The 13136-nt window shown below is 37.4% G+C and overlaps 1 protein-coding gene across 1 annotated transcript; it reads left to right on the plus strand.

Moving 5' to 3' along the window:
* The first annotated feature begins 1896 nt into the window (after positions 1–1896).
* On the plus strand, positions 1897–12607 carry LOC132621260 (pyrophosphate--fructose 6-phosphate 1-phosphotransferase subunit beta). The gene is made up of 16 exons (XM_060335450.1): positions 1897–2188; positions 6619–6780; positions 6879–7000; positions 7110–7163; positions 7275–7381; positions 7498–7603; positions 8198–8261; positions 10052–10140; positions 10670–10801; positions 10946–11116; positions 11194–11309; positions 11385–11496; positions 11670–11754; positions 11863–11907; positions 12040–12108; positions 12286–12607. The coding sequence occupies exons 1-16, from the start codon at positions 1990–1992 to the stop codon at positions 12360–12362; spliced, it is 1710 nt and encodes a 569-aa protein (XP_060191433.1). The 5' UTR covers positions 1897–1989; the 3' UTR covers positions 12363–12607.
* Positions 12608–13136: the final 529 nt, after the last annotated feature.

Genomic DNA, 13136 nt, shown 5'->3' on the forward strand with positions numbered 1-13136 from the left:
TTGATGGGTAAGATAGAGATCAAGATCAAAGACCACTATTATCCTAGCCCCACGGTGGGCGCCAAACTGTTTACCCCGAATTTGGGAAATCAATTGAATTTGTATGCGGGTATAGGATATGTGCTTGGATCTTGATATATGTTTGATAGTGGAAAATAAGCGTGTGAGTATTTAGTAATAAAACGGCTAATAACGATAATTTGCTCGATTTGCTATGGACATGAACATTTAGAAGCTATGTTCAATACTTAATGGAAGAAGCACAATATAAATGGAAACAAATGGCCTTGGCCGGATCAGATATTGAGGGAGAGAGATTGTGTATATGAGCTCTTTTATTATAAATGTTCTTGGAAAGTAAAGGAGTCAACCCTTACAAAGGAGGGGGATGTGCTCTATTTATAGTGGTGCCTCTATGGGCCTCTTCCCATACAAATGATTAGAATAATAATAAAAAGGACAGCTCTGAGCAGATTTGGTGGGATTAGGTTGGCCGTACGATCTGACGCACGCATGGTTGGTGGTTGACCATGGCAGGACGCTATCGACGCGTGGCATCCGCGTAACGGATCTCCCGGATCAACGGCCATGACCAAAACGGACTAACGGCCAGGATCTCCCAAACTAACAGCCATGACCAAAACGGACTAACGGCCAGGATCTCCCAAACTAACAGCCACGATTTCCCGGACTAACGACCACTATCAAACGGACTAACGGCTATGATCAAACGGACCAGCGGCCACGATCAATTCGGACCAACGGCTATGATCAAACGGACCAGCGGCCACGATCAATTCGGACCAACGGCTATGACCAAACGGACCAGCGGCCACGATCAATTCGGACCAACGGCTATGATCAAACGGACCAGCGGCCACGATCAATTCGGACCAACGGCCCCGGTCAAACGGACCAACGGCCACGATCAATTCGGACCAACGGTCACGAATGCTCGGGTCACCGGGCTTGGTCGTTCCAATGACGAAGAAGGCAGATCAGTCGGTTCCCTCGCTCCACCGGTTTGCCTCGCATCCGGTTTTTACCGTATACAAAAATGATAAAATATAAAATGCAAAATCACATCGAAATAAATCGAATTGTACTTAATTCAGTTCAATTTCGTTTTCCACTTATGTTGAAAATTAAAATTCCCCAAATAGATGAAATGCCCACTCTGGTAACAAACCCCTCACCCCCATTTGACAAAAAAAAAAAATGTAAATTAAAAAGGAAGAGCCAAAAATGGAATAAAATCACAAAATAGTGGAATATGCTTTTTCACTTTTCCACCAACCACCTCCCACTTAAAAAAGGATTGTAAAAGAAAACTGATAACAAAAGAAATCCCTAACAAAATGGCATACTTGGCAATGGCACGTGAGTATTGTCTGACGAAAATACAAAAATACCCTTTTACTAATAAGTGCCTGTTTGGATAGGCTTTAAAAAAGCAGTTTATAAGCTGAAAATAATTTATAAGTCAAAAAAAAAAAAAAGTTGGGCTAAGCTAAACCAAGCGGGTACAATTATTTTTTTGAGTTTATTTTAAGCACAAAATGACTTTAAGCTAGCAGCCAAACACTCAAAAAAAACTGAAAACAGTAACTTATAAGCCAATCCAAATGGGCTCTAAATATACTCCGTCGCCTAATTTATAAGATACGCTTTCATTTTTAGTATATTTCAAAAATAAATAAATATACATTTAGTAATAATTTAACTTAGTATCTTTTTTGCCCTTAATGAATCAAAAATCTTCCTTTCATAATCAAACTATATATCATTGGTACATTAGAACGGTGGAAGTACTAAAATACCCCTGTAGTACTCATCGGGCGGAGTCTCCAAGGACAAGTTTGCCCCTTTGCAATTCAAAAGGGACAGAGCAACAATAAAATGGGTAGCTCCGAAAGATCTGACACAACTATTCGCCTCTCAACTTCACTGCTACTCCCTCACTAACCCCCAACAACAACTGTGATTTGAATGGCCGCCGCCAGTATTTCGATGCTCTCTAACGGAGATTTAACTTGTTCCGTGAAGTCTCACGGCACGGGGCGTTATGCTTCGGTATACAGTGAAGTACAAAACAGCCGTTTAGATCACCCTCTTCCTCTTCCTTGTGTTCTCGGTACCCCTTTTAAAGTCCTTGATGGCCCTGCTTCTTCTGCTGCCGGTCATCCAGGTATTGATTTTTCACCGTTATAGATCACGTTATTATTTTTTTTAACCTTAATAAATCATTCTGCATTCCTGTTTTAACTCTATGTTCTAAGGTTACAGAAAGCAGATCAAGTTACTGTATTGTTCGCATACCTAAAACTGTTTTTTTTTTCTATTACAACAATGCTTTAATTGTAATATATCAAAGTACTGTATTGTTCTGCATTCCTGTTTAACTGTATGTTTTAAGGTTACAGTTTTTTACTGTAATAGATCAAGTTAGTTGCAACTATATAATCTCTGAAGCAGATCAAGTTACTCTACTGTTACCATACTTGGTTTTTCTTTGTTTTCCGTAATAGATCACGTTCCTCTTTTTTACCTTAATAAATCAGTGTTGTGGTTTGTTATTTTAACTTGGGTAACAGTGGGTTTTCTGTATTAGATCAAATTACTATGCTGTTCTGCATTCTTTTTAACTCTAGTTTCTAAGGTTACAATTTTTTTCTCTCGTAATAGATCAATTTCTTCTTTTTAACCTTAATAAATCTAAGTACTGCACCGTTCTGCATTCCTGTTTAACTTTGTGTTTTAAGGTTACAACTTTTTCTGGTAATAAATCAAGTTAGTTCTGTATTATAAAGTTGATTTTACTGAAGCAGATCAAGTTACCGTACTGTTCGCAATCGTTAAACTTTATTTTTTCATTGTTTTTCCTTAATAGATCAAGTTATTTTCTTGTTTTAACCTTAATAAATCAAGTACTGTATTGTTCTGCATTCCTGTTTAACTGTATGTTTTAAGGTTACAATTTTTTACTGTAATAGATCAAGTTAGTTGCAACTATATAATCTTGCATAGCGTTGTTTTTACTGAAGCAGATCAAGTTACTGTAGTACTGTTTGCATTCTTTAAACTGTTATTTTTTCTTGTAGAACAATGCTTTAATTGAAATAGATCAAGTTACTGTATGTATATTTCATGTGTTACAATGTTTATTCCGTAATGGACTAAGTCACTGTCATATTTTGCGTGATCTCGACTTTATGTTCGATTCATCAGTTATTCAACTGAAAGTTTGTGTCTTTATCTTCACCGTGGTCATTCTTCTGCAATCTTTATAACTTGGTATTCTGGGGTTGTATTGATTTTTTAAAGCAATAGATCAAGTTATATACAATTTGCATTAAAATTTTCTGTATATTATTGGATAACAGTGTTTTTTACTGCGATAGATCATGCTACTCTACTGTTCTGTATTCTTTTTAATTGCATATTCCAGGGTAACTATGCTTTTTCCATAATAGATGAAGTTACTATGGTGTTTTATATGATCTTTAGTCTTTTTGTTCAGTTCATCAGTTATTGTACTGAAAGTTTGTGTCTTCATCTTTACTTATCCTGTGAGCAAACTGCAAGTTTGTGTTGTTTTCTTAAATGAACAGTATCTACACATTTGGCACTGTAAATTCTAGAGTTAAAATGTTTTTTGTGTCATAGATCAAGTTACTATACTGTTCTGCATGTTCTCTTGACTTTATGTTCTATTCATCAGTTATTAAACTTAAATGTTTGCACCTTCATCTGTATAAAGTATATACTTGATTGTTTGTGTTTTTTTAGAGATGAAAAATGCATAATTTAGGATTATTAGGATGAATGGACCCAAAGACCCTAACTAGATTGGGATTGAGGCCGAATTTTCGGTCATTGTTATTGAGAGATTAAGAACTTAGCATCATGGTCCACCACTGTGGGCATCTGAGTGTCATTTCAGTATTTCAAATTCTGAACTTGAGTAAAAGGCAAATAATAGTTTGACCAACAGTGATGCACATACTGAATTTCAGAACTACTGAAATATTGGTTTGAGGAGTATTCCAAGTGAATTGTAATGATATTCATTCACGAATTTTCAACTGCATGTCCAAACATTACTTCAACTTCCAAATACTCCCTTTTCAACTTCAACCAAATACTTTACAAACGCAAACTAAGGAGGAGCAAATCTTGAAAAAGTTGGATTTAAGAAGTTTATCAATCATTAAAGCTTTATTGCAGAAGAAGAATAAAACCGAGCGTATTATTACATATAGATATATATATTAGACCCTTCCATTTGATCTCGACGAATTAAGAAGCTATGAAGAGATCACAAGTAAACTCTCACATTTTCTTGATAAAAAAAGAAGTTTATAAATTTCAATGCTTGGAGTTTACTGGTTTCAGACAGCTAAGGTGAATGGCTGGATAAGGGGATTTCAGGTGGGTGCAGGAAACTTGGAGATTACTCATCTGCAATATGCAGATGATAATCTTGTCTTTTGTGAAGCAGTGGAAGAGAACATTTTAATCCTAAGAACTATCTTCATCATCTTTGAAGCAGTTTCAGGATTACACATTAATTGGGATAAAAGCTTCATTTATCCAATTAATGAGGTTGCAGAGGTGGAGAGCTTGGCAGAGAAATTAGGAGGTAAATTAGGGGAGCTTCCAACTACATATTTGGGCATGCCTTTGGGAGCCAAGAGCAAGTCAAAAGGAATATGGAATGGAGTTCTAGAAAAATGTGAGAAGAAGCTGACAAACTGGAAAAGCCAATATCTTTCTCTTGGGGGAAGAGTGACCATGGTCAATAGTGTGCTAGATGCCTTACCATCTTATATGATGTCCATATTCCCAATACCTGTCAATGTAATCAAGAGAATTGATATCCTTAGAAGGAACTTTCTGTGGCAGGGCAATGAAGATAAGAAGAAATTTCACTTAGTCAAGTGGGAGGAACTGACTGTGAGCAAGAAGACAGGGGGATTGGGTATCAAAGATTTGAAATTGCAAAACCAAAGTTTGATGATGAAATGGCTATGGAAATTTGCTACAGAGGAAAACATGCTATGGAAGGAAGTCATTACTGCTAAATATGGTTTGGAGGACAAGTGGATGACAAACATGGTTAATACTCCATATGGATGCACTGTGTGGAGGGCAATCAGGAATCACTGGCAAATAATGCTTGCAAGAATTAGATGTAAAGTTGGTAATGGTCTAAAGGTATCCTTTTGGAATGATATATGGTTGGGTGACACAGCTCTAAAGGTGAAATTCCCTGTCTTGTTCATCCTTAGCCAAAAGCAACATGCTACTGTTGCTGAGATGTGGACTGGACAAGGGTGGGATCTGGATCTGAGAAGACACTTGAATGATTGGGAAATGGAGATGGTAGCAGAATTCCACAATACAATGGCAGCATTCATCAACGTAACAGGGGAAAGAGATACTCTGGAATGGAAGAAGGATAGCAAAGGAATTTTTACTCTTAACTTAGCATACAAAGACCTGAATGTATCAAGTTTTCAAGAAGAAGGATGGCCATGGAAGATGATATGGAAGACAAAAGTACCTTATAAAGTGAACTGTTTTAACTGGCTGTTGGCAAAAGAGGCAGTGTTGACTCATGAAAACTTGAGCAAAAGAGGTTTTCACTTATGTTCGAGATGTTTTTTGTGTGGGGATCATAACGAGACAATCAGTCATCTTTTCTTGCACTGCAAATGGACAGACCAGCTATGGAGGATGTTTATCAACCTGAGGAGGATCAGATGGGTGAAGCCTGGGAGCATAGAAGGAGTGTTAAAATGCTGGAACAGGGATGGGAATGTAACAAGAAAAAAGGAGAGATGGAAGATTGTCCCATCATGTATATGGTGGACTGTTTGGAAAGAGAGGAACCAGAGATGTTTTGAGAACAAGCAGAATAATTTACAGAAGTTAAAGATGAACTGCCTAGCTCTTTTTTATTTTTGGTGTAAACAGGAAATTCTAGATCAGACAGAAGATATTTTTGATGTGTTAGATCTCTTGTAAGAATAGACAACTGTAGAGATCAATGCTGGAAATGTAACCTTTTGGAGGGGGACTACATATTTTGATGTAGTACACCTGTGGATATATAGATTAACTGTTACAAGTCTCAAAAAAAAAAATGCTTGGAGTTTACTGTTTCAAGTCTTTCTCTGCAACCTCCACTAAATACACTCTATAGAGCCTTCCCCTTTCTTGCTTGATTCGTCTTTCATCTCAGTGTTTTGTCTGGATTCAATGTATACTATCCCCCTATCGGACTAAGGGTTTTGTTCGAATATTCCACTTTCTAGAATCCAATCTGTAAGTAAAGAAATGTGGAATAAAGAGTGAAGTTCCTTTTGGGAGCATGCTGTTGTTATGACTTTTTGTGGTCAATTTACGTGGCGTACAATGATTTTTAAAGTCAAATTATTTGATATTTTTGTAAATGTTTTTCGCTTTGAGTTCGCCTGCTGTTTGGCTTAACTTTTCCTTCTTCCGATGGTTGCTCCTATAACTGGCAACTATCTGAAGACTCTGCACACTTTTTTTCTTGTCAAACTGGAACGTGATGTGTATGATAAACTTGAGGTGATTTGGTGATTGCAGAGGAGATTGCAAAGCTTTTTCCTTGCTTATACGGACAACCATCTGTATCATTGGTGCCCGATGATTCTGGGGATGTCGCGATGAATCAGAGCTTGAAAATTGGAGTGGTGTTATCTGGAGGCCAAGCTCCCGGAGGGCATAATGTTATTTCCGGAATTTTTGGTTAGATCATCGTTGAGAAATTTATGTCAGTTCAATTATTGCAGATTTTTCTCTTCTCTTTTTGTTTTTAAATCAAGTTTTGTATATTTGGATGGTAGATTACTTGCAGACTCATTGCAAGGGAAGCACAGTGTATGGATTCAGGGGAGGACCAGCTGGGATCATGAAGGGCAAGTATGTGGTGTTGACCCCGGAGTTTATTTACCCATACAGAAATCAGGTATGTTGCCTACCAACTTATTTCTGCTAACAAGATATTTTAGAACTTCAATATTTCCTGCAATTCAATGCCCGTAATATTATTTAAGAGTTCATATTCTATCTTCTAGGGTGGATTTGATATGATCTGCAGTGGCAGGGACAAGATTGAGACTCCAGAGCAGGTACTCACCAGATTCTATAATTTTCTGAACCTTCTAGGATCTATCTAGCTATGCATATTACACATGAAAAAGTGATTAGTCATGACCAATTCCATCATTTCATTATTTCAGTTTAAGCAAGCTGAAGAAACAGTAAAGAAGCTTGACTTAGATGGGCTTGTTGTAATTGGTGGAGATGACTCCAATACAAATGCTTGTCTTCTCGCTGAGAACTTCAGGTGACATACCGTGCCAAAAAATAAAATGAGAAATAAAAATTAGCTGTTGAACTGATTTTTTTTGATGTTTTAATCAGTGCTATTGCTGGGGCTAAATAAGTTGCTGTGTTTTTCAGAAGTAAAAATATGAAAACTCGGGTTATTGGATGCCCGAAAACCATAGATGGTGACTTGAAATCCAAAGAGGTCCCCGTAAGTTTTGGCTTTGATACGGCATGCAAGGTAACTAACTCTTTCTGAGTAGCACTTTTTTCTTTCTCTATAAAGATTGGAGATCTGTGGATGTACAAAAGAGAGGTCTAACAAAGTAGAGAAAGTGAAGCTGCATGAAAGTGATCCGGACGATGTTAATATTTCAGGCTTTACATCAGATAGTCTTAGCTACCCTGTCTCGTAGACTAACTTACGAGTATAGACTCTTAAAAAGAATGAGTGTTAGACTCTTGCACAGAAGATACTTGCTAACTGAAACCTTGCTGTTGGGCATGTACCTGATGCTTAACTTTCTTCTGGTGGTCGGCGTGATGTTTTCCTCATACTTGTTATATGTTTAATTTTGCTTGGCCAACAGAAGATCAGTTTGTCCGCGAAGAACAATTTTCTCACTGCATAACATGCTCAATGCTAGAAATTTTGAAAAACTTCAGCCCTTTGTTTCCAAATGCCGCCTTCCTTGGATTCGTTTGCGGATAATATTTCCATACAGTTTGATTTCCTCATTTTTCTGATCGAAGTTTTAAATTTGAAGTGCGTATTCTTGTTAGTCACATTATCCTGTGAAGGTTCATGTATGCTAATTTCCATTTTAATCTACAGATATATGCCGAAATGATTGGAAATGTCATGATAGATGCTCGATCAACAGGAAAATACTATCATTGTAAGTTCACTAGCCTTATCATATGGAGGGATGAAATCCATCGTATGACCTCTTATCACATGTCCCCTCATTCCAGGACAGAACACTCGTGAAACATAATTTACTCATCAAGAACTGAAAAATCACTATACTTTCTCCTAGCAACATCACAATTCTGTATGAAATCTATCTTTTCCCGAGCTACATGCTTCCCTAAGAAATTGAATCACAAAAACACGTTCTTTTCTAGTCTGTTTGAGTTTAGACTGCATTAGTTTGACTGTTGTACTCCGTTATTTCAAAACAGCCTTAAAATTGGTCAGATTCAAGTTTAGACCCCCCCCCCCCCCCCCCCCCCCCCAAAAAAAAAAAAAGCCCCCTCTCTTCCTTTTTCTTCCCCCCAGACAAAAATTGTTCAGAGAGTTTGAACGCTGATATGAGCGTACCTTGATAAATATCACACTTGAGCTATCTGGTTTACATGAATTATTGGCCATGGGTTGTGGGCCCCAGTTTGAGCCCTGAGCCATGCGAACTAAGCTTGGTATTAAGTGGAGAAGGTGGAAGGGCGGGCCCATTGTCCCTGAGTTTCTGAGGCTGGGGCTGGTCCTAGGGATTGGCCCCAATCCCCAGATGGATTTCTCGATCATCAAAAGATTATTGGCGTGGGTCGGGTCAATTTTTCTCATAAACAGATCTGTATGAGAGGATCCGCGAGGCAGTGAGAACATCAGACTGAAAGAGATCTGAAAAGTTGCGTTGCTTACAATTAAGACTTGAACGTTCTTTTTCTCTTTCTTACTCACTGTTATTTCAGAATTTTCCTGTTTCTTGAATGTTATGCTAGCATATTAATATTTGCCTCTTGGTGATGAATGTTCATTTGATTTTTCTTTATTCATTTGCTATTTTTTCCCATATTTTTGGTGCCACTAAGTAGTTATGACTTTTGACATTACTAAATTGTTGGTTGGTTGAATAATTTTGCGGCTGATAGTTGAAAACTTGAACTAGTTACACCCCGTACAGGAAATAAAGTTGTTTCTTGAGCCTAAATATACTCTAAAGAACAACCTCAGATATTTGGATTTTGATCACTTTCCCCATATGCTATGTGTCTTTCACTTGTTTGGAACAGTTATATGCTAGTATATACTTATCCGCTTAGTTTGGAAAAAACCACTGGCACTATATCCAATATATGCGAAAGGAAAAAGCGAAGGCGAGTCTCCACGATATTTATGCAGCTATTTGGTTACTGGAACTGAGTCTGGCTTTCTGTTCCTTTTCCGAAGCAGAATTTTACTAGTTCATATCTGTTCCACTCCTAAGAATTACCATGTGAATATCATTACTTTGTGCTTCTTTCTGTTTTCTAGCATCTAATATTTCTTTAACAGCAATGCCTACCAGCTTCAGTTTCTTCTTGGTAGGACAATTTGTGTCTGGTTGCACTAAAGGAATTGCCTGATCTAAATGATTGAATTCATCTTCTGCTCATTTGACTTTTGTATTTGAACTTTATTTTCCCAACTGCTCGTAAATTTCTGACAAGAAAGCTTAAATTAATGAGTATTTACCATCACTGCTCTTGTATATTTTAGTATATGAAAATTCTTGTATGTTGGTGGACTTTATGAGACATAATTGTGTCAAGGCATAAAAGCTATTACAGTTCAAATGTTAAAATGAAAGTCTCCATCCTACTCCATTGTGGTCTTTTTGAGCAATTATTGTCTGCTCATTTATCTCCTCTATTTGCTTTTGCTTACATCTGAAATATCATAATCTTGTCCCTTAACTTGTAACAGTTGTGCGGCTTATGGGGCGTTCTGCTTCACACATTACTCTAGAGTGTGCTCTGCAAACTCATCCAAACATAACTTTGATTGGAGAAGAGGTATCTTTCTTAATTTAACACTCTTCTTCCGCACCAAAAGTCTTTTGAGAAAATATAAACCTTTGTTTCTTGTCAATAAGAAAAATACATGACTGTTTATCTTGAGTAAAATTGGCATGCATCATTTTATAAGAAATGTTGCTCTATGTTGTAAATTTAATTCACTTGTTGTGACTTGTAAAGGTTTACACCTTTTGCTTAAAATACATTCTCGATCCAAGAGTGCAAGTGAAGTTTATTGGAAAGAAAAGATTTAGGTTTGGAGGAAGGGCATTTGTGGTCTACGGTTTTTACTTTAATGCATACAACAAGATGTCAAAATTTAAAAAAGGAAGGAGGAGGAAAGGAACCAAGATTATTTAATCTGCACTTGAATCCGGTCAATTGTGTGTAAATGCTTTGGCATGCCTCGTTGAGAAAGTGGAGCAATTTTTAATTACTAGTCCGTAATTATACAATGTGCATACCACATTCCATTAGTTTAACAACCTTCCAACCGACTATATCTCAACCTAGTCTATTTTGGCAGGTATTTGCAAAGAAACTGACTCTTAAGAATGTTGCGGACTACATTGCGGATGTGGTCTGCAAGCGTGCAGAGTCGGGTTACAATTATGGAGTTATTCTCATACCTGAGGGGCTTATAGATTTCATTCCTGAGGTAAAACAGCATATAAGCAAACATAATGTCGTCCAATTGAAGTTCAGCTCTAACTTTTTCCCTGGTCAAACTATTCTTTTTCCTTATACTGGTAAACCTTTTGGAAACAGACAACCGTTCTGACTATCTAGTGGTGTTTTGCAGGTTCAGCAACTCATTGCGGAACTAAATGAAATATTGGCACATGATGTGGTGGATGAAGCTGGTGTTTGGAAAAAGAAACTTACTCCCCAGTGTATTGAGCTCTTTGACTTGCTGCCCCTAGCAATCCAGGAACAACTGCTACTTGAGAGAGATCCACACGGAAATGTCCAGGTACATATTCATCAGGGTTAAAGTCATTCTACTCTGCGCTACATAATCTGGTAACATGTTAAGTGGTGTTTCTGCAGGTTGCCAAAATTGAAACTGAGAAAATGCTTATTCAAATGGTTGAAACTGAATTAGATCAGAGGAAGCAGAAGGGCGCATATTCTGCTCAATTTAAAGGACAGTCTCACTTTTTCGGGTACGCTTTTTACATGTTCCTCATCATATTATACAAAATGAGGCATTTGGACTGACAATTCGTCCCTCTTCTCAGTTATGAAGGAAGGTGTGGCTTGCCATCCAATTTTGATTCTACATACTGTTACGCCTTGGGGTATGGTGCAGGAGCACTGCTGCAAAGTGGGAAGACGGGATTGATATCATCGGTGTGTGCTTCTTCTGCTATCAAATTCTTTATTTACAAAATGTTTTACTAGATGCATTACCATACTTTCCTAATTAGCCGCTACTTGGACCTATGCGACTCAGTTCAAAATATCATATAATTCACACATCAGTTATTGTATTGAAGTCACTCTTATGTTTCCTTGTGTATCAGGTCGGCAATTTGGCTGCTCCAGTTGAAGAATGGACTGTAGGTGGAACAGCACTCACTGCATTGATGGACGTAGAGAGGAGACATGGTACAATATTCTTCCCATCATCAATTTTGCTAGCCAATATATAAGTCCTTGCCACATCATTTCATTTTCGTCATATTCTAAATGTTGAAAATGCATTCAATTCTACAGGCAAGTTCAAGCCGGTGATCAAGAAGGCTATGGTGGAGCTTGAAGGTTAGAACTCTGCAGATCTAATATAACTTCTATTCTTTTCCTTGTGTTGCTCCAAATGCGCGTTCTTACTGAACGCCACTGTACTCCATTCATTGCATCCAAGTAGAAGACTAATTTGCAATGTATATTCAGGTGCTCCATTCAAGAAATTTGCTTCAAACAGGGAAGAATGGGCTCTTAACAACCGATACATTAACCCAGGTATATTCTTTATAGCAACCTTACTTTTTCTGAGTTTGGTTTTGGTTTAATGAATCTAAGTTTGTGACACATTAATTACTTGATTATCATCGATAACTTTCTGTCACCTGATAGAACGCACGTTTAGGGAAAATTGGAGCATTCTATCTCACTATCTCTGGGTGTTTGTAATTACAGGTCCCATTCAATTTGTTGGTCCAGTGGCTAATAAAGTAAACCACACTTTACTTCTGGAGTTGGGAGTAGATGCTTAGGAGAAGAGATCCATCCGAATTGTTGTGAAATCCATTTCTTGTTTCTTGTACTATGATTTTTTTTCGAGGGAGAACGTTAGTACTTATAGCTTATGTTTTACTTTTTACCGGCTAATGGTCTTTGTGAAACTCGAATCTTGCTTTAACATATGCTTGATTACAGATATAACCTCTTCTTTTAAAATCGCTGTTTCCAGTGAAGATAAAAGAAACAAAATAGCAGAGTGTTGCTGTTGATAAGTAAACTGAGCGACAGATTCCCGGTATGATATTATTATTGGGTCTCTTGTTTTGTCAATGGATTTTCCCGTGACAAAGCTGGCGCCCTTTGTCAATTGATTTGTCTTTTGATAGCAATTTTTTTTTTCAGTCGGTAAGCATGTACTTTTTGTCTCCGCTTTTTTGTCATTGTTAGTGTTTTCGAGGTGTCAAATCTGTTCTTCGAGTACGGTATTTCGAATATTTTAGAAATAAAGAAGCTATAGTTTAGACCTTAGATAGGAGATTGTGGAGGACTCAAATTAGGACAGAAGGTTAGGAGGTAGTCTCGCTTACTTGTAGTTTGCTCATTCGTTTATTGTCATTTGATTTCTGCTTATATTGTTGGGTCTTGTATTTCGAGTATCTTATTTATTTGTGATAGTTAGTGTTGATCATGACTATCTCGCTTTTGTTGGTTCTCATTTTCATATTGTTTTGTTATGCTTGTCCTTATTTGACCTTTTGTCTTGTTCTCTTTTGAGCCGCGGTTCTTTTGCAAACAACAAGGTCAGG

The sequence above is a fragment of the Lycium barbarum genome, chromosome 12 (assembly GCF_019175385.1).
Source record: "Lycium barbarum isolate Lr01 chromosome 12, ASM1917538v2, whole genome shotgun sequence".
NCBI lineage: Eukaryota > Viridiplantae > Streptophyta > Magnoliopsida > Solanales > Solanaceae > Lycium > Lycium barbarum.

Coding starts and splice junctions, on each gene's coding strand:
- LOC132621260 (XM_060335450.1), top strand. CDS start 1,990: ATGGCCGCCGCCAGTATTTCGATGCTCTCTAACGGAGATTTAACTTGT. Junction 7,382..7,497: donor CTTCTCGCTGAGAACTTCAG/GTGACATACCGT, acceptor TGTGTTTTTCAG/AAGTAAAAATATGAAAACTC. Junction 10,141..10,669: donor TAACTTTGATTGGAGAAGAG/GTATCTTTCTTA, acceptor CTATTTTGGCAG/GTATTTGCAAAGAAACTGAC.